Source organism: Nyctibius grandis, chromosome 1 (genome assembly GCF_013368605.1).
Source record: "Nyctibius grandis isolate bNycGra1 chromosome 1, bNycGra1.pri, whole genome shotgun sequence".
NCBI lineage: Eukaryota > Metazoa > Chordata > Aves > Nyctibiiformes > Nyctibiidae > Nyctibius > Nyctibius grandis.
In genome coordinates, this window is record NC_090658.1 from 31,723,848 (window position 1) to 31,744,550 (window position 20,703).

Genomic DNA, 20,703 nt, shown 5'->3' on the forward strand with positions numbered 1-20,703 from the left:
GGGGCACCAGCATGAAACTCAAGATGCACTTGTACCCATCTGTAGGCAGGACAAAGCTGACATGAGAAACTGCAATGTTTTGTACTTCTAACTCATGCTCTAGGACCCCCACCCCACTTCCTGCATGCACACACATGATTTAGAAAGGTAAATCAACACTGAACTACTGTTTTGAGTTTCCTTTGAAATACCTAGTACTGATGAAAGGTTCTTTTTACTCCTTCCCAAGCCAAGCACTGTATGAGCAGTGACTATCCAAGCTCCCAGGAGGGAAAAGGACTCACAACAACAACATTTAGGGATGAGAGGAGATTGTAGCCTTCACGATCCACTGGGATATTTGCTCATGTTCCTCACTTGTGAGGCTTATATTTTCCAATGTGTCTGAGGTGAAGATGCTGTGAAATGGACTGGAATACAGTAAATCTTGTCTCCTGCATTGCAGGTTTGAGGCTGTGTTTGCTTCCATTTACTGAGCTAAATAAATACCAGCAGCTGGGACATCAGGTAGATAGTTAATGACCTACAGTGAAGACAGGGACAGGAAGAGCAGCAGAGATGCCTGTGCTGCACTGAAACAAGATGCAGGTGCTTCTATTTTGCATTCCAAATATATGCCCACTTGGGGCTGCATGTGGAGCTCCCAGACACATACCTGTAGATAAGATTTAGGCAAATACAAGTCCTACTAGTAATAGCCTAACCTTTGAGTGCAGATCAAAGGAGAGGTGAGTGGAGCTACAGCCTCTGAAACCTGACTATACAACTTGTATTTTACCCCCCTCTTTTTATCTTAGCAAGGACAATGACAGGAGTGAAATGGAGAAAGGAGGCATCTGAATACCTTCTGTGTGCATAATGAGTAGATTTAGGAACCCCAGAACACTTTCTTCTCTGAAACATTTTAATTTTCTGCTCATTTGCATTTCTAGAGTGGAAATGTAGTACATCTCACAAAATATTACACCAGTGCAAACCATACTTTGGCTTCAATAAAATCAAAAGGTAAAGTATTTGATATAGGAAATAAGAAAGATATTGGAAAACAAGATACAGGGAACCTGTGAAGTATCTTCTGTACTCATAGATCATACGAATTGTTCTGCAAATGTAAAACAAGGAATGTCTAATTTCCAGGAAAGATCTCAACTCCTGATTAGAATTTTTAAAAAAATTTGCAAATTGTTCCTTGGAGAACACCCGTGGAGACTCCAGCCTGGGACACCTGAACACACCACAGGTCCTATGAGAAGAGTTAGGCCAGGCTAGTTTACCAATCAGGTACCTCATTTTTGTTTAGACCCCCTACTGCATACTAGTGAAGAAATTCCTTCTTCACAGGAAGAGTCATTCTGGAACCAGCTGCCATACAGTGGTGGGCAGAAGGGTACAGGACTGCCCCTGGTCTATTTAGCCCTGAAGGAGAAGTGATGTGCATGGCCCAGCTCCATGTCCAGTCCCAGACGGATGTAGCCTGGAGTCCAAGGCAGTGGAGAGGGTGCAGTTATTCTAGCTGTGCTTCCCAGCACTGCACCAGGGGTGCCACATGGATGGTTCGAGTTGCTCAGAAGTTGGCTTAACGGTGGTTCCATAGCATCATACTTGCCTGTGTAGAATGACCTTAGTGTCTTCAACTCAATAGTCTTGCTGGAATCTAACATGAGAAATTGCAGCTTTTCTTTTTATACCAGGTCACAATCATGGACTTGTAGCTAACATTTTATACACAGATTTACAAGCAAAAAAGGGCAAATTCACAATTAAGGTGCCAAGATGCATGAGCGAGTTTTCTCACTTCATGCAAGCTATTGACATCCTGAGTAATATTCATGAAAGAGAGAATTGCATCCCAGAATGAAAAAGCTTTAACACTTTGAACTTCATCCTCCGTTTGACTGATCTGCAGAAGCTAAATCTATAGTACATCTCTGATCAAGATTATTTGGCCCAAAAATCCCTGGCTAACCAAAAAGCTTCATTTATATCCAACAGTTTTTTTATTCTGCTGCTCTCTGTGTCACACTGGAGAGCAGCCTCAGCAGAAACAGATGTTTGTTCCACTTGCTTTACAGAGATGTCATTTTAATGTTCTTTTCTGTGTCAGTCTCACGTTGGCGCCTCTTGGCTCTTCCTGACACAAGCCAGATGAATAAAGAACCTGCCAGGACTCCAGCTACTGCAGCCACAATGACAGCCCAGTAGGGGACTGAAGATTCGGTTTTCTCCAAGTTGAGATCTGAATTTCTGAATTCACTATTTCTCAGTGTGGAAAGAAAGGGTTTCTCCTGCAAAGGGAGAGCAAAGGTTTTACTGACCACAGACCACTCAACAGGCAGCACTGAGACAATATGCCATCACCCTTTCCCAGAGAGGAACTGTCAATCTTTAGACAGACTACCAGCTGTTTCTGCCTTCTGTCTATCTTAGCTCAAACTCTTTCCTGCCCTATTGCCTGAAAGTTCCTAGAACAAAAAAAGAAGCCATCTCGGAGAGCGATGGCATCATTTCCAAATTTGTTTGCTGCAGACAACCAAATGGAAATACGTAGACTCATTAAAACTGGCTTAAGTGAGAGGGGCTTTCCACTGCAGTGAGGATAATTTTTTTTGCGCTAAATTTTAAGTAGATTTTCCTGTGTATAATGGAACAGAAATCTATTTTAGCTATTTAAAGCCTTCACAAAGATACTCTTTTAAACAATTTTACCAATAAGAAGAAAGGAGAAAAGTAAAAGTGGTTAATGGGCAGTATGGACATCTTGACCTTTACTTACTGGTTTTGGACACTTGAGTTTTGATCTGTCATGGGTAAAGTTGTTGTAAGTCTGCTTTTCACCAACTGGCTCCAACTGAAGAAGAGAAAAGCAATAGTAAACATAATGATGATTTTTTTTCCTCAGACTCTCCTGACTTGGGTGATTACAACTTTTTATCCAATTTTTCAGTTCTTGTAGCAATGAAGAAATGTGGTAGAAGGTGCATCACAGGAAAGTTTCTAAACATTTTAACACTCATGAACTGAAGACATTGAGAATCTGGTGTACTGTCTGCAGAAAAATTCCCTCAGGAAGCAAGAAACAGGAGAAGCCTTTCCTCCTTTTGCACTGAGTGGAGGAGAAAATAACTGAATACCACATACTTTAAACGTTCTGCTAAAACAAAGTGGTTCACTGTACACCCAGTTCTCCCACGTACACATCTCAAGTGACAGTATAAACCACAAAGGAAAAAAAACAACACATGACAGATGTTAGTCATGTTACTTAGCACAGTACTGAAAGAAAGATGCTTAGGTGCCACGGTGATGGAACTGACTTCAGAAATTATGTAGAGTTACAGAGACAGGATGAGACGGTGCCAACCCTTGCAATCTTCACTTAGACAAGAAATTCCCTGGGAGTTTTAGCTGAGGCTAAGTTTATAAGATTGTAAGAAGCGAGTTAAACAGAGCTTTTTATACTATCAGTTGTCAGCTAAGTTGCAATAGCTGACCGTAGGCTCACCCCGAGTCCATTTCAAACTCAAAATATGTCCGGGCTAATGGCATAGCATTTGTGGTTGGCTAGCAGCACACATACCATCGGTTACCATAGTTAAGCTAACGAGTAGAGGCTTGCTCAGTCATGTTAACTGAAGTGTTTACAACTGTGTATGGACATGCCTGAAGTAATGACTTCAGGACTGGCCCATAGAGAACCACAGAGTTGTCATCCAGCACTTCTGGGAATACAGCACAGAGGAGTGCTGGTGCTTCTGCTTTTGTCTATACGTGCATTTACTGTCCCCAAGTGATTAAAGTGTCAGCTGTATGTTGGGTAAAAACAATACCACAACAAGCCCAACACCACACAGAGAAAACAAATTCTATTCATAAGGTTCCCATATGGAAACACTGGGAATACGCAAAGTGTGACTAGGGAAGGGAAGAAAGCTAATAAGCGGAGAGAAGATGAGAAGCAAAACAGAATGCCAAGTTTTGCTGATCATCGTGGGGGTCTTGCTAGATTTATACGAGAGTCTTAATCACTTGGCCTACCCACCAGCTAATTTTGTGAAGACCGAATTTGGTGGTGGTGTTCTGTCTTAAAGGGAAAAGCTCTGATGTAGTTATTTGTAAGATGTGTGGCTCATATCCTGTAGCAAACTGTCTGCAGTATGACTGGTTATTTGTAAATAATTGTAATAGTCCCCATGCCAGGGCACTTGGTAAAGAGTCTCATGCAGAGGACAGGCAAAAGATGATAAGGTGCAAAATTCTGTAGCCAGCCATGCTTGCTTCATCTCTACGTGATCTGTTCCTCACGAGCATTATCTTCTGAGCTTTTAAGATGACAGTATCCCCATGTCCATGAGTGTACAGGGCAACTTCTGGAAGATACACATAGCTCCTCTAGAGCATGTGATAAACATGCTCTAGATAAACACACGCTAAACACACTATCTGTGTGCTCTTTTCCTGGGCCAAGGGACCAGTGAGGTGGATTTCGGACCAGTAGGGGCCCCTTAAGACTACAGAGTCCTCTGACTTCAGAGAGCAGGAGTATGCTTTGCTTTGCACAAAGCAAAAAGGGCAAAGAACATCATGGCAAGGGAGAGGCTCCTTAAGCCATCCCCATCTCTGCATACCCACGCAGTGGCCAGGCACAGTCTGGCCCTTTATGTGTACTGACGAGAATCCGTGTCATTTGGCCATAAGCCTACAGCCTGCTGAGCTTTTCAGGGAACAGGGAAACAATACGGCCTTACAGTAAGCTTGCACAGCCTCACCGTACATGGACTGCAAGTGAAAAGCAGGGATGTGTTACAAGAACTAGATTTAAATAGTGTAAACAGTAAAATCTTCAGTTGGCATAGACGGACAGATCTCTCTGGAAGGGAATAGCTGTGCTTTGCATCAGTAAGAACCTGATCCCCGCCACCCCAGTAGAAAGCTTTGTGTCAATATCCTTACATGCGTAGGCAATGAGTGACAGTCTGGACAGAATAAAACTCCAGTGGCATAGAAAAAGGACTGACAGTGATTCAGGAATGACTAATGGCCAATAGGAACACCACGTGGCAACAGAAACCCAATTTAAGGCTACCATATGTCCGGGTACCATCTCTTTTTCTTCTTCAAACCTGCAGCCATACTCAATTTGAATGTTTTCTACATTTGCCTGGCGTTTCTGGGCCACCATCAGCCCTGTTCGAGCTACCACACAATGAAGCCTACCAGGCTGCTGTCATCTGGAGTCCCAGACAGAGAAGCCTGATGGAAAACAGGCAGATTTGCTGTGCATGCACAAATAAATTACTCAGAGCATGTGCATGCACTGTACGTCTACTGCTTTCTATAACTGTGAACCTACAACTCATATGCTATACTGGGCAACAGCACAGATTTCCGCCCTGCATTTCCCAGTTCTTGTGCTCAAGTTCATTCTGGAGTATCCTGTAAGTTTCCTATCTTGCTCAAACTTTTACTTAAACCGAAAAGAAATTCCCCTCTATTTATGCTTGTTTCTTGTACAAACCAGGATACAGGATTTCTGCTACCACGATGTGTTTGGATACTGGTGTTTATGAGACAAGAGGAGGAAATGTTGCAGTGGCATGAAAATGCCATAGTCTTCCTTCCACAGTGGGAAACATGATGGTTCTGAAAGCAACTGTGACCTTGGAGTTATCGAGTCCAGTGTGTGCCTCTTACACACTCATCCAGCACTACGCAAAAGCTATCATTTCCCCCAAAATGACAGAAGGAATGTGACTGCAAGCAGAGGCATCATAGGTGTGATTTCAGCCCCTCATTAAACCTTGCAAGAGAGGTCAAGGACAACAGAAAGGGCTTCTTCAAATACATTGCAGGTAAAGCCAACACTAGAGGCAATGTAGGCCCACTGATGAATGAGCTGGTGGCCCTGGAGACGGAGGATAAAAAGAAGGCGGAGTTACTGAATGCCTTCTTTGCCTCTGTCTATACTGCTGGAGGCTGTCCTGAGGAGCCCCGGACCCCTGAGGCCCCAGAAGAAGTCAGGATAGAGGAGGAATCTGTCTTGGTAGATGAGGGCTGGGTCAGGGACCAGTTAAGCAATGTGGACGTCCATAAATCCATGGGCCCTGATGGGACACACCCGCGGGTGCTGAGGGAGCTGGCGGAAGTCATTACTAGGCCACTCTCCATCATCTTTGCTAAGTCATGGGCAATGGGAGAGGTGCCTGAGGACTGGAGGAAAGCGAATGTCACTCCAGTCTTCAAAAAGGGCAAGAAGGAGGACCCGGGTAACTATAACCTCTATCCCCGGAAAGGTGATGGAACAACTTGTCCTTGGTGCTGTCTCTAGGCACATCAAGGATAGGGGGATCATTAGGGGCACTCAACATGGCTTCACCAAGGGGAAGTCATGCTTAACCAACTTGATAGCCTTTTATGAGGACATAACCAGGTGGATAGATGATGGTAAAGCTGTGGATGTGGTCTATCTCGATTTCTGTAAAGCGTTTGACACGGTCTCCCACAGCATCCTCGCAGCTAAACTGGGGAAGTGTGGTCTGGATGATCGGGTAGTGAGGTGGATTGTGAACTGGCTGAAGGAAAGAAGCCAGAGAGTGGTGGTCAATGGGACAGAGTCCAGTTGGAGGCCTGTGTCTAGCGGAGTCCCTCAAGGGTCGGTACTGGGACCAGTACTATTCAATATATTCATTAATGACTTGGATGAGGGAATAGAGTGCACTGTCAGCAAGTTCGCTGATGACACAAAACTGGGAGCAGTGGCTGACGCACCGGAAGGCTGCGCAGCCATTCAGAGGGACCTAGACAGGCTGGAGAGTTGGGCGGGGAGAAACTTAGTGAAATATAACAAGGGCAAGTGTAGAGTCCTGCATCTGGGCAAGAACAACCCCATGTACCAGTACAAGTTGGGGACAGACCTGTTGGAGACCAGCGTAGGGGAAAGGGACCTGGGGGTCCTAGTGGACAGCAGGATGACCATGAGCCAGCAGTGTGCTCTTGTGGCCAAGAAGGCCAATGGCATCCTGGGGTGTATTAGAAGGGGTGTGGTTAGCAGGTCAAGAGAGGTTCTCCTCCCCCTCTACTCTGCCCTGGTGAGGCTGCATCTGGAATATTGTGTCCAGTTCTGGGCCCCTCAGTTCAAGAAGGACAGGGAACTGCTAGAGAGAGTCCAGCGCAGAGCCACAAAGGTGATTAAGGGAGTGGAACATCTCCCTTATGAGGAAAGGCTGAGGGAGCTGGGTCTCTTTAGCTTGGAGAAGAGGAGACTGAGGGGTGACCTCATTAATGTTTATAAATATGTAAAGGGCAAGTGTCATGAGGATGGAGCCAGGCTCTTCTCAGTGACATCCCTTGACAGGACAAGGGGCAATGGGTGCAAGCTGGAACACAGGAGGTTCCACATAAATATGAGGAAAAACTTCTTTACGGTGAGGGTGACCGAACACTGGCACAGGCTGCCAAGAGAGGTTGTGGAGTCTCCTTCTCTGGAGACATTCAAAACCCACCTGGACGTGTTCCTGTGTGATATGGTCTAGGCAATCCTGCTCCGGCAGGGGGATTGGACTAGATGATCTTTTGAGGTCCCTTCCAATCCCTAACGTTCTGTGATTCTGTGATTAGTTTCAGTGACTCTACTAGAATTGCTTCAGATACTAGAGTGGGTGGTACAACATGTCCACACTATTAATGGCAGCAAAAATTCAACCACATGTATGTTTTCCTAATAAATCTAACAGAATTCACTGAAGAAGGGCAAGCTCATTCAACAGACATTTTCAGGAAAACTACAAGACTGAATGTTTAACTAGGCTGATTATTCGCTTTAATGAAAGTTATTTACCAAATGAGAAGGGAATTTTTCATTACATTAAGACTCTCAGGATTTCTCATTTTGAATGAGCAAAGACTTACACTGTTTTATGCATCATGATCGCTTTGGATTGTGTTCCTAAGCAATGCAGACTGAGAAGGGTCTCAGAGTTGAGCAGCCCCCCTCTTGTTAGGATACCAGTTTTATTTCTTGCTTACTCTTTTGTTTCAGACACCTTTCTCATGATCTTTTGTAGGGACTGATACCACAAACACATAGGGATCTAGGTCATAACCTCTTACCATATTATTCCAGAGAGCCATGGCCATCTCAGCATAGCCTCTTACACTGAAATGAAAGCAGTCTGCAGCAAAGAAACTCAGATCTGGCTTGCCGTTCTGTGATAAAAGCAAAAATGTATTTCTCAGCACGTTTCAACCTTTGAGATCTGACATATTATATCTAATAGCGCACTGTACCTGGAATACCCACTTCACAATTTTGTTATCTTCCTAAAGGCAATATGCTCATATTTTGACACTGCAAATAAACTTAGGTACTCCTAACTGTGGGCTGACTACTGCATCTTGAGACCTTCTGTGTAACGCAGCCTGCTCAACTTCACACAGCAATTTTCGTAACTACTAAATTTATCATTAAACCAACAGTCACAGCTCTTACATGGACACTGCCATTGATCCACACTCTACCTTGTACAGAACTGATAGAAAACTGCTTATTCTTGCTTGTTAAACTTCCATAATTCAGACTTGTAACCTTTCAGGTGTTGAAATTTGTGCTGAATTTCAGTCAACATTAAGAACTGTGGGCATATCCAGCTGTGGCAAATGTCTGTCTGAGGGAGAATTTGCCTCATCACTGGTGACCATTCTTTGGACTTGAAGGCTGCCAGAACAAAATAGACATGATATGACAAAAGGATCAGTATTATACAAAACTGGGTGGTTTTAACCAGGATTCATGCTCAATATTTGTGTTCCTAACTACACAGCATACGTAATGCTAAGGCTGCAGAAAAGGAGAATCAGTGTTTGGCTTCAACGGCTGCTTCCTGTTTCCAGGCTGGGATGAGCCAGGCATACAAGTGCTGGTCTCTCTGTGAAGGAAACCTGAACATATTCCATAACCTAGATCAGAAGAAAATTGTGGTGAATGCCAACCAAGCTCCCAAGAGGGGAAGCAACATGAAGTTTAGAGGAAGCCAAAGGGTACACTTAGGTTTAATGTGTGCACCTATGAATGTTTCCTAAAGCCATTTTGATTCACAGGCAGCACAGTCTTTCCTGTCTTCTCCTCTGTCACTCTTATCCCAAGTTCTACCCTGTGCTGCGAGACTGTGCAAAGAGAAGAAAAGACAGTCATTGTGGCATGGGTCTTACTGACTTAGGGAAATCAAGATAATGGTTCTTGCATAAAGGGAAAGAAAAACAGGACTCACGCTATCCAGGGGCAACAAGGTGTTTCGGAAAAATGGCTGCATGACAACTGCAAAGTCCTCACGCTCCTCATACCGACCACTGTTGATCAGCTGTAAGGCTTCAACCTGTATGGAGTTGCATGGTTGGAAACAGAAAAGTTACCTACAAGGTTCATCTAACATTTTTCAGCTATCAAAAACATGCATATCACACTTCTTTCAATGTAGGAAACCATAAATTATTAGTATAAATCCAGCTGAATAGTTTAAAGCAGTCCAGAGAACAGCTAAGACAATTACTTGTTCATGAAGAGATTTTCATGAGGAAAATGCACAGAAGCTAGGATAATTTGAAATGTAAAGGTGTTTAATTTAAAAAAAAAAAAAAAAAAGTAGTTCATATCTTACTTTTAGAAATCAGTGCTGCACAATAGCAACAAGATTAAAATTTAAAGAGAATTTTAAAAAAAGACACAAGGCCGAAATTTTTAGAAGTGACAAATGAGTCAAGAAGGCCAACTTGAGACTGAAGCGTGCTTGATTTTTCAGAAGGGCGTGCTTGAAGTAAAATAAAACTCAAGCATTGAAAAATCACCTGCCACTTTTGAAAACTATGGCAATAGACATTCATACAGATAATAAAAACCTCTCATTGTCACTTACCAGCTTATGAGTATAAATTCTAATGCTCCTGGTCACATCTCAAAACATTCCTAACCCCAATTCCTTAGTTAAGGAAAACACCCCCTGGATAGGTTTATACAAGTATTTTCCAAGATGGATTTTTTTAGTGTTGTCAAATTCATCAGACAACATCCACTGCTAGAGCCAGAACAGAGAACTGGAGAACATAATGTGAACTGATACAGCGATTCCTGTATTCATGGGAATAATGATGGAAAATACTTCTGGTCCTACAGCTATTTATAGCCTTTGTTAAATTTGAGTGAATCTTATGCCTGAGGCTATGAAAAGCTACTCTCAGATAGCAAGCTGACCCATGGTAAGCTATCTGTGTGCACACTCCCAGCCCATAGGAAAAGAAAGGAGTATCAGGTTGGTTTAGTTTATTTTCTCTGCTAAAAGTTACCATGAAACAGCTGATGCAAGGTAATTTGTCACCCTTGCAGTGACATGTTAATTCATGCGAGCTATTCATTGGATTCATAATGGACAAACACATATCCGCAAAACAGCCATCACCAGTAACTCTGTTTCAGCTGTCGAAACAGCAACTGGAAACAGAACCAGTCTCAATCTGCCTCCAGCTCAGAACCGAGGCCAAATTATAAGGCAGTGTGGAAAGACTTGCACTGCTGCTAACCAGTTAGCTGGGTACGGGTTTAGTTAGACTGTAGCCAAGCTGTTTCCCAGTCATCCCTCTCTGTCCTGCTGAGGATATGCATGAGAGGAAGGGAAGCGATATAAAAAGCAACAGAAATGAAGATGACCAGTTACAGAATCAAGGTATTACCTGAAAATCTCTGTTAACTCTCTTAATTTCTTGTAGTTCAGAAGAGTTTTCCTCCGGGTTTAAGAAACATGGGCAAGCATTCCTTCAACAAAAGAAATACTAGAATTGAAAGCCAACCTGGAATAGCCTATGCAATTCTTCAGCAATGTGTGTCTGCTTCAAGAAGCTCAGGATATGTGCTCAAAGCTCATATGCAGAAGGAGAGCCACCTCATTGGCTTAGAGGTGGACAGATACTTCAGAAGAAAAATCACTATTGACTTAGTTTTCAAAGTGAACACCTGTCACAGCTAGTAAGAGCTGCAGGATCCACAACTCGAGTCAAACACAAAAGTGTTTAGTATGCCACACATTAGCAGGAAATCATGTGTTAGAATTAAAAAAAACCCTACATACATGTTTACAGCAGGGGTTTAAAGATAGAAAAGACTAATTGCTCATGTAGTCTGACTCCTCAGACCACTGTGTTTCATTCTGTTACCTCCATATCAAGAGGCAATAACTTGTGCTTCACTGAAATGCGTCCTTTAAGAATGTGCCTGGAATGAATATGAAGACATCAAGCAATACAGTCAATTCACTATTTTCCCTTCTAGTGTGTTCCAGTAGTTAATTGCTTCTATTATTAAAAATCTATGCCTAACTTCATTTGAATTCATTAGGCATCAGCTTCCAACCACTGGTCTTTGCTATAACTTTCTCCACTAGACTAAAGAGCCTTTTCATGTCCACACTGACTCCCATAAAGGCACTGCTGCTTTCTAAAACAAGACCCTCAATCTTCTTTGAGTTAGGACTTTAGTCTCCTCCATTAGGTGTGAAAAGCAGTTCCTGGTTGTGCACTCTGCTGTATGCAGTCCAGCCTGCACCATAGGTAATGCAGCACCGAATACATGGAGAGGCATCAGGGACATCAGCCTGTGCTGCTGAGCAGTGAACAGCTGGGCAAAAAAGTCTTTGAAGTTCAGTAGTACCACAATTATACGGTGACTTGTGCTATGATGTGCTGCCTTAGAGCTGAGAAGGAAAGTGACGACTCTGCTATCTACAGGTGCATGCATTTTAGCTGAAGTATTGAAGGAAGTAGTAGAAAGTTGATGGGAACTAGTGCATCAAGTAAAGGCAGCAATGAAAGTAGCTTGGAAAGCTCGGTGGGGATGTCCTCCTGTAGAAGCAATTTAGATTGATCCAAAAAAGTAGCACTATAAACGCAAAGACCAATTTTGCTCACTTACTTTGCTGTCAAAGCGCACTTCGAAGAGCTTGCTGCGACCTGACGCAGTCCAGAAATCTCTAGTATCTCCACCATGTTGACAAAGACTCTTGGGAGCTGCAGGGATTATAACAACCAGACATAGCAAGTCACAGAACATGATACCACTACAAAGTGAGAAAGAAGTGCCATCTGTAGGTCAGGGAGTCGGTGCAAACTGCACTGACTGCAACCAGTGGCATGTGCAAGGATTATGTGTAAAGGGAGGGGGAGGGAGACATACAGTGGATGTCAGCCAAAAAATTCCTGGCAGCTAGTACAAGCTAGCTGAAATGCTGCTTCACTCCCTGGGGCATTCCAATTTTCTCTAGGGTAAATGAGACTTTGTACAACTGGTTTAGCCATCAAAACTGGCAGTAGGGTTGTGCTATGTTTGGTCCACAGCAAAAAAAAACTGTGAAACACACAGTTTTCCTGAAACTACAGCCCACTTTCTCAGGGCGTTATCTAATACAGTTTTTGAAATGCAGCGCTGTGAAGCAGTCTGACTCCAGCTCTTTGGAAGATGACCTTGTATGAAACATAATCACTGACAGTCTATCAGAGGTGAGAAAAACATTAGTGTGCTTGCCAGGAACATAGCTTGCTAGGGTTATCTTCAAAGCTTACCTCCTCATAGAAAATATCCAGAGTGTCCTGAAGGTGCTTTACATACTTTTGCACTGAATAGGTTTCCTGTGTAATTAAAAAAAAAAATAAATAGGATCAGTCTTCTTTCAGGAACCAAGAAGTTTAACTGTTTCGCCTGAGCAAAGGAGTCCACAGACTCTCTAGTTGCAAGGTGGTCCATGAGAAGATATACCGACTCAATGCTCCTTTTTGGCTTCGTTGGCAGATATATTTTCAGATCAAGAGCTTTATTGCCACACGCAGACAGGTTATACAGTGCTTGCGTTCCTATGTCACTAATACATTGAGGTATATAATAGTTCTTGGCAGAGACTTTGCCTGATGAATGACTACATAAATCACATCTTTGGATTACATGTTGTCTTTTATAGGACCCAGACCAGACTAGTTTACCTTATGAACAGAGCGATACTTTTTTTTTTTATAACTGCCAGTTTGGGGAAATTGATATGGAGGCAGTCAGGCCCCACAAAACCCATAGGCAAAATGACTTTGTGACTGTAGTTATAGAGGTGTAGCTGGGGAGGCAAAGGCTCTAGGCAGCAGCAAAACTGAGAGAACAGTCCCCGGTCATTTCAATGAGCTGGGGTCCAGACCCCCAGTCTGTGCCACAGGAACCTTTTCAGAGGGGATGACCACTGATAGCTAGATAAGAGACATCTTTTTCACTACAAACTGTCATTCTGAAGCAAGAATCAGGCATCCTCAGTAATTATTGCATGAAGACACTTTCCAGAATAAAACTTCACTTGTGTCCCCATAACAACAAGCCTAAGACATCACACTGTCTCGATTGCACTGTCCAGTTAAGCTGGGAGAGCTCTTCAGTTTAGCCTTGGTGTTTTGTTCAATACAGGGCAGGTTGCTGGTTCTTAAATAATGCATTACTCCAGAGCTGCAGTGCCCCAACACTAAAAGCTGTGCACTTGTTTCTGATACAATACAGATGAGAGGAACAGGACTCCTAAGAGCTTTTTAAACAAAGAGGAGCTTTGGCTCACTTAGAGAGAGAAATGTTACATTTCCAGGGCTGGTCACTTGCCAAGTGCCTGGATGAGCATGCCTAATTCAGAGATACAAACCTTGTCCAAGCAGTACTGGCATAGGTCATTGCCTCCAACGAGGACAGTGATCAGCTTCCAGTCTTCCTTGAAATTAATTTTCTAGTGGCACATAAAATAAACAGATTGCAGCATATATTGCTTAGACATGCAGAGGTAACATTCACAAATGGGGCTAAACAGGGTACAGACAGCATGGCAGAACAGAGAAAGGAGGCATGCTGAGTTAAGACAGCAGAAGAAAAGCATCTGTCCAGGGGGAAAATGTGAACTGTTTGCTAGTCTAGCTGCAGTTCACCTTGGCTTTCGTAAGGAAATCCCCTTCAGCAGACAAGATCTGTCAGGGTAGATGAGCATAGAAATGTGTCTGTGGCAGCAAGCCTGCCTAAATGAATGTTAGCTTCAGGACAGGGATGGACAGGAGAGATTTGCCAGCCATGGCTGAACACTGCAGGCAGCGTGGGGATGAAGACATGTGGGAGCGGATGCTGGACTGACTCGTGGAGCTGTGGAACTGGAGCTGCTGGGGATCTCTGCCAGCTGGGCAAGTATTACCCCACAGCCAGGAGGGGTGACGGGTGCCCCAGGGAACAGACAGCTGGATTAAAATAGAAGAGTCCAGGAGGCTGGTGACTTCACTGAGCTCATATAAGGGCAGCTGCAGCATCCACGTCATTGCAAGCTAACAATAAGCGCTGCTGAGAGCTGGATCTCATCAAAACATTTTGTAACGTTCAGTACAAAGAAAGGAATCAAAGGCAACTATTTTTAGCGTGGTGCGTTTACATAACAAACATCTGTGAAAGGATCCCACAAATAGAGGAAGGGCCTGGGAATCACCCACAGGTCTGAATTCTCCTCCTTAACCAGCACTTTGCTCAGAAAGCCTTTCATGAAGAGGCAAAGTATGGCAGGGACTTCCCCCCTCCCGTTTTTTAAAGATGCACAAAAAGCAGCGAATAAAACAAAGCTGTAGAGCCACACACTATTTTATTGAAGAGCCATGCCAGCTCCCTTCACTCTGCCAAACAATCGGTAATGCAGAGTAACTGACAGTGGGACTAGCATGCAGCATCCATCAAGAATGCTGGCACAGAGAGACACATACTTTGACAAATCCTGCTTATTCAGTACCTTCCTTTCCCATTCAGCCTGAGCCAAGGAGCACCAGGCACTCCCATTCCCTTACTGGGTGCTCTTCCTGAACCAACAGCTCACACCCAGACAGTCATCCACTCAAAGTCAGCCAACACTTGGAGCAGAGCAGCCTTGGTTTTCTCCCAGATTTCCTCCCCCCACCCCAAACTGCAGCAGCAGCCACTGAATTAAAAGCGAGACACCCTTTTGGTGCCCTTTGTAGCCCTCAGTGGAGCTGGCACAGCAGGCTGGTCCACAACACTAGATCCTCTACTAATTCCCTAAAAGCTTGTGGCATGACAGGGATTCACCCAACCCTGAGGTTTCTGGCCACTGATTAATCACTTGCCTGTTCAGAACCAGAGTTTCAGAGGATCTAATCTCCTAAGAAGACTTCAGTTGTCCCCTGTATTACCATTTCCCTGACCGAAGAGTAAATAGTGTGATGTTGCTCACCAGGCACGTGCTCCAGCGATTTTACACTCAGCCTTTATGACCTCCACTTTGAATGCTGCTGTTCAACTAAGCAGTCCTGTGATCTCCCCAGAGCCTTCAGACCTCTCCTCTTCCTCACTGCCATCCTTACAACTCCTGGCTGCATTGCACCCTACATTAGTCTCTGCCTTGTGTGTTTGCACCTTACCTGCATGGATCTGTATAGGTAAATTATCATCTCCTAAAGGCTAATCCCTGGCACATTCGTCTTGGAAAGCACAACAGAGACAAAGACACTGATTTTTCTTCCATCAGTAAAGCAGTCTTCACTACTTAAGCATCCCATTAATTAAAGTCATCTCCCAGAGACCACAGGAGCACTGAGGAGTGGCCCAAGTTCCACTTACCGAGCTGCTTCTCATTAGCTCCACCAATTCACGTGCTTGGGCTGACATATTGCTGTAGAGAGAGGACATAAGCATTTTAGATGCATGCTCTGAAAGCACGTAGTCTTCTTGATCTCCCACTCCTCATTTCAGGGAATCCTAGGATCAGCAGAAATCAGTACAAGGAAAGTGATGCCTCAAAAGGACAAGCGAACATAGAAGGACCAAGATCAGCAGCAGTTGCACAAATGAATAATCTGATCTGAAAGGGCTTCAGCTAGGACGGCTGCCAAGTGGCAGGCAACTGGGATGAATTCTTCCCATCTCAGGGTTGGCTTACGTGCATTTTGTTTGGATAAAACCACTAATGCCCAGATGCACAGAGACATTTAGTTGCGTAACTCCCTTTGAAATCTAGAGGGGGAGTTTGGTGCTTACACAGAAGTTGGGCACCTAACCAGCCTTCCTGATCTGGCCTTAAATTCCTACAGCTTGTCTTATGGCTGGAAGATGTTGCTTACACTGTGGAACTGCCAGGCTGGAGAGTCCCAGTCCAGCTCTAAGCAGGATGCAACATCCACGGAGTGAAGCACAAACCACACTGAGACACCAGCTGGAAACTTGAGCTGCTGATACACTAGCATGAGGCTGTGCTTGAACTAATAAGCCCTGCCTCTCTCCAGCACCTACACAAATGTGCTTACGTTATTTGCACTCCCACAACCATACTGATCACTCTGAGTCTTTGCTCAGGGCACCCATGAAGTATTTAGTAGCTACACAGGCTTTGCTAACTATCCTGAAACTCTCTTGCAGTAAATTTAATGACTGTTAAAGGTGTCACAGAAAGTCTTGGAAGTTAATTCCATGAGTATCCATAGAACAGGCACAGCATATGCAATACAAACTCTTACATATTTGGGTTCTTAATAGACTAGTAGAGTTTCTCTTCAAGAGGAGAAATTAATTAATTCTCAGCTGCTCGTTCTATTCTTTTTTTTTACATTGCAAACACGGATAGTTTTTAATGCCATTAGGGTAGCAGTGGGCTTCTATTTGTTAGTTTGCGGCACATTTCCCAGAAATCAAGGAATAAATGAAAGATGCTCATGAATTTTTTCCCATTAAAGATAAGGCGTGACAGTGAATCAGGAACTTGCATACTGAAGGCTGGGCAGAAAAAGGTACTGGTAGAATAAGAAGCATAACTAAGGCATTGGCTCAGAAATTCTGGGCAGAGGTCAAATGAAGAAAGGAAGTTTCTCTCTGTGCCTAATTTAGAAAAAGATACAAATAAATCCCCCTAATACTGAATTTAAAAAAATAATTTTAAAAACCCAGTTGAAAACATCAGATCACAGAAACATGCTCAGTACACGTAGGTCATCAGTATTAACTCAGCCTTGACGTGTGATTCAAAGATAATCTGCCAGTCCATCAGTTCTCACCCCTTTGCCCTTTCTCAGTTGCGATTGTGCTTACCGCACTGTCGTGCCTCTCTCCGCAACGTTGAACCCAGCTGTTTCCTTAGAGCTGCCAGTGGAGAAGCCATATAGGTTCGGATTGAATTTTTTCAAGATATCTTAAAAAGAGAAAACACAATTTTTAACCATCCACAGTACAACTGGCAGCGTTGCCTCCCACAGAAGCACAAGCCAATCAAGTGGTGAGAATATGGACCTGGGTTTTCCCCTCATTCACTGTGACCTTACAGAAGCTATAGACACACCCGCCTTGGAGACTCTAGTTACTGTCCAAACTTTAGCACTGCAACTATTTCTCTCTGTGGCCTTGAGGAGCCAGGGTCTGGCAGCCCAGGAGATGCACAGGTCCCAGGCAACTGTCTTGAATTTGAGTGCCAGAGTAATCATGGTTACTTTCCTTCATGTACTAGGAGCAGATGCTCTGAATACGGCCCTCTACCTCCCACACCTCCAACTACCCATCAAGATAATACTATTTATTGCAGAAAAGTGAATTTTATTCACATTTCTAGATTTCACCGAAACCGTCAGCAGGGAAGTGTGATGTCTGAAAACTGTTATTGTTACTGTGTCTGTAGTGCTGTCTGAAACCTCTTTATAGAGTCTCATTTATAATGCATAAATGAAACGCGCCTTCTGTTTTTCTTTAAATACAGCAATGTGTGTGGTACAAGACAAAGCATCTCAGATTTTATTACCAACAAAGTCAGGTATTGTCAAACTGCTCCACAGGGTGGATCACATACAAATAGACGAAATGTTGTGAACCAAGTCCCCTCCAATTCATGGTCACACTGACCACTTAATGGTTTCTATGGCAACTACAGGGACTGATTACATAGAACACTAGGACAAGAAATTTATAATATTTTTAGATTTTTTTTTTCAGTGCAATGTAGCAACTTGAAACCATCATGAGGAACCATAACCTTGTCAACTACCCTCTCTAGATGGACAGCTAATTGTTTCATAACCCTTCATTTGTCCACAGCCATTACAGTCACTGGAAAGCACAAAATGAAATAAGGGAGGAGCAGGTCTGCCATGAACTTCTGTCACCTTCAGCACAGTTACTCCTAATCATTTCTGTCAAAAGAATCATACAATCACATGCAGGTCCTGTGATGTGGAGGTGCTGAATCAACTTTACAGATAGTCAGGTCAGTCTGGGTTTCAGCTGTGACTCACACAAACTGCTCATATCCACAATAATGGGCATCCCCCCCTGTTCACAAGGAAAGCATGACCATTTCCAGATGTTTCCTAGCATCCACTTAGACTATTTTCAGAGTAATACTCGCCTTTTGCTTTTCTCAATTGATTTTCCAGGATACTCACTGGGTAAAGTAGTCTGGGTCTCCAGGGTCCCATCACCTCCAATACTACAAAGGGAAAGAACAAAATCACCAAGTAGGGTTAATTCTGCAACCATCTGTCTTATTGTCACCATATGTTGCTGTAGCAGCCCAGGAAGAAAAAAAAAAAGACTAACCGCAAACGGGACTAAGGAGATAAACCACAAGAATTCAGGGAAAGTACTGAAAGGAGATTTCACATTAAATCAAGCAGGGCATCAGCTAAGACAGAAGCTATGCCTCCAGACTGGGAATAGAGCATACTGGAAGAACTGATTTTTTTCATACAGACATGCTGATATGTCCATTGTAAAAAGGTATATTTCCTCACCAAAGTTGCTCCACGTAACCTTGCTGAAACTACATTTGTGTGCAGTTATGCATATAAGAGAGACTGCATTAAATGCTCATTAACCACCTATCTGGGATTCTGCAATGTTGATTATGAAAAGAGCCTCTGCCTCTACCATTCAAAACTTGTCTGTGTGCATGCCAATACATCCTTATACCACTTCTGTCAGCCTCTCCTGAAGACATCTATGCCTGCAGATACATACAAAGGGGGAAGAAAGGATGAAGAAAAGAATGTATGCATGTGCACATGCTTATCAACCATACTTCTGCCCATATGAAGCAGGCAGTTTCCTTCTACTCTAGCATAGATACTGAGATTCACATCCAGTCTGACATGTATTGTCTTTGTCCACTTTACAATAGCAAAGATGTTTGGGGCATCTTCATTTAATATACATGCAGTGCTCTCACCGTGTTCATGCCAATCCACACTCACTCAGATTCTCTAGCATTAGACACTGTATTAGATGATCACAGCAACAGCAATATTTTGAATAAACTCCAGAGAGACTAGCAGGAGGTTGAAAGAATTCACTCATATTAATAATCCATGTACTGTCAGACACACAGGACCATGCTGGTAGTCTGGTTAAAAAAAAAAAGCAACAAAAATCCCACAAAAATAAACACAAAAACACCCCAGAAGAATCACTCCCTTTCTCTTCCAGTCCTGACTCCTCCAATCTTTACACAGCAATACTTGCTTTCAGCATCTTGCCCCTGCATTTACATACTTAAGTATGTAACTACACAACCAGGTGACCCACACTTTTAACTGTGTCTGTGGACAAAAACAGAGAAAGAGAAAATTGAGCATTATCACCTCCATGAAAGTCCCCTCCAGTCTGTTTGTAGGTCAGTTGCTTTGGCTCCTACTGCAGTCTGGAAAGTATGGAAAGAATCATTTGTAAAATAGTAGAAGAAAAAAGTGCTACAAGTTTATGTTCAAGACATCATGATTTGAAAATGCTGAAGCATTTTGGTAACTTTACTCTGCATCCAGCCAAGCTTCTGCAATATCTCAGTTTTAGCATAAATGGTCCATGTCCTTATTCACCACCACACACTGGCCTTTGGGCAGCTCTGCATCTCCCGTGCTTCAAATTCACGGGCTTCTCCTCATATACAAAAGTAGCTCATCTAGACAGCAGACCATGGAACACCAGAGGAGATATAGTCCAGCCAGAGGGCATCAGACTGTAAGGTCAAGGACATAAATCTTTAGAGTTCTACTACTCTAGTATTGTTTTAGCAAGCAACCCAATGAGACACGGGTTAACATCAACGCACCCAGATTAACATCAATAGCTTTGTATTTGTTTGGATTTTTCTGATGGAAAATGCTTCATCTTGGCTTTTCCTGAAGAAAGCTGATTTTGAGAGACTTAATAATCCAGGGGGAAAAAAATAAACAACACTGATGAAAAATTCCCAGCCAGTTTTAGCTGTAAATAAATCAGTAGAGGAGCTGCTTTTTAATCTTCCAAGAAAACATCCAACTTTTCCTCTGCTGGACCTCGTCTGCTGGTCTAACACACAGTCTTGATGAGGTGTAGGCAGGATTTTTTTTGCCAATACAGATAAGTATGCTGGCATATCTATTGCTTTCACTGTGCCTTGGTGCTAAGAAGTCAGACAGATGCATTCTAGCCAGTGACATGACTAAATTGCTCAATGCTTCATTAATCTCAAACTGCATCTAGACTGAGAACAGCCTTCCTGCAGTGTAAACATTAATATCTTTTAAAAATTAATAAATAAAGCAAGTCATTAGAACAAAGAAGTTTGTGATGAATTTGACTAGCTCACAGGACTGGGACAGACCTCTAGGAAGGTCAGCACCATAACTTGCATTCAGGACAGCAATCATGAA

General features: G+C 43.2%; 1 protein-coding gene across 1 annotated transcript in view; it reads right to left on the minus strand.

The window, feature by feature from the left end:
• Positions 1-886: 886 nt before the first annotated feature.
• Positions 887-20,703, minus strand: part of PLB1 (phospholipase B1) — an 84,849-nt gene continuing 65,032 nt past the window's right edge. The window contains exons 47-58 of the mRNA XM_068404186.1: positions 19,654-19,712; positions 18,460-18,503; positions 17,120-17,219; positions 15,659-15,710; positions 13,701-13,781; positions 12,598-12,663; positions 11,951-12,045; positions 10,717-10,798; positions 9,264-9,368; positions 8,107-8,202; positions 2,774-2,848; positions 887-2,285 (exon numbers count right to left, since the gene is read on the minus strand). Of these exons, the coding sequence (XP_068260287.1) occupies positions 2,067-2,285; positions 2,774-2,848; positions 8,107-8,202; positions 9,264-9,368; positions 10,717-10,798; positions 11,951-12,045; positions 12,598-12,663; positions 13,701-13,781; positions 15,659-15,710; positions 17,120-17,219; positions 18,460-18,503; positions 19,654-19,712 (1,074 nt within the window). The 3' untranslated portion in view covers positions 887-2,066. The remainder of the gene's footprint in view (positions 2,286-2,773; positions 2,849-8,106; positions 8,203-9,263; positions 9,369-10,716; positions 10,799-11,950; positions 12,046-12,597; positions 12,664-13,700; positions 13,782-15,658; positions 15,711-17,119; positions 17,220-18,459; positions 18,504-19,653; positions 19,713-20,703) is intronic.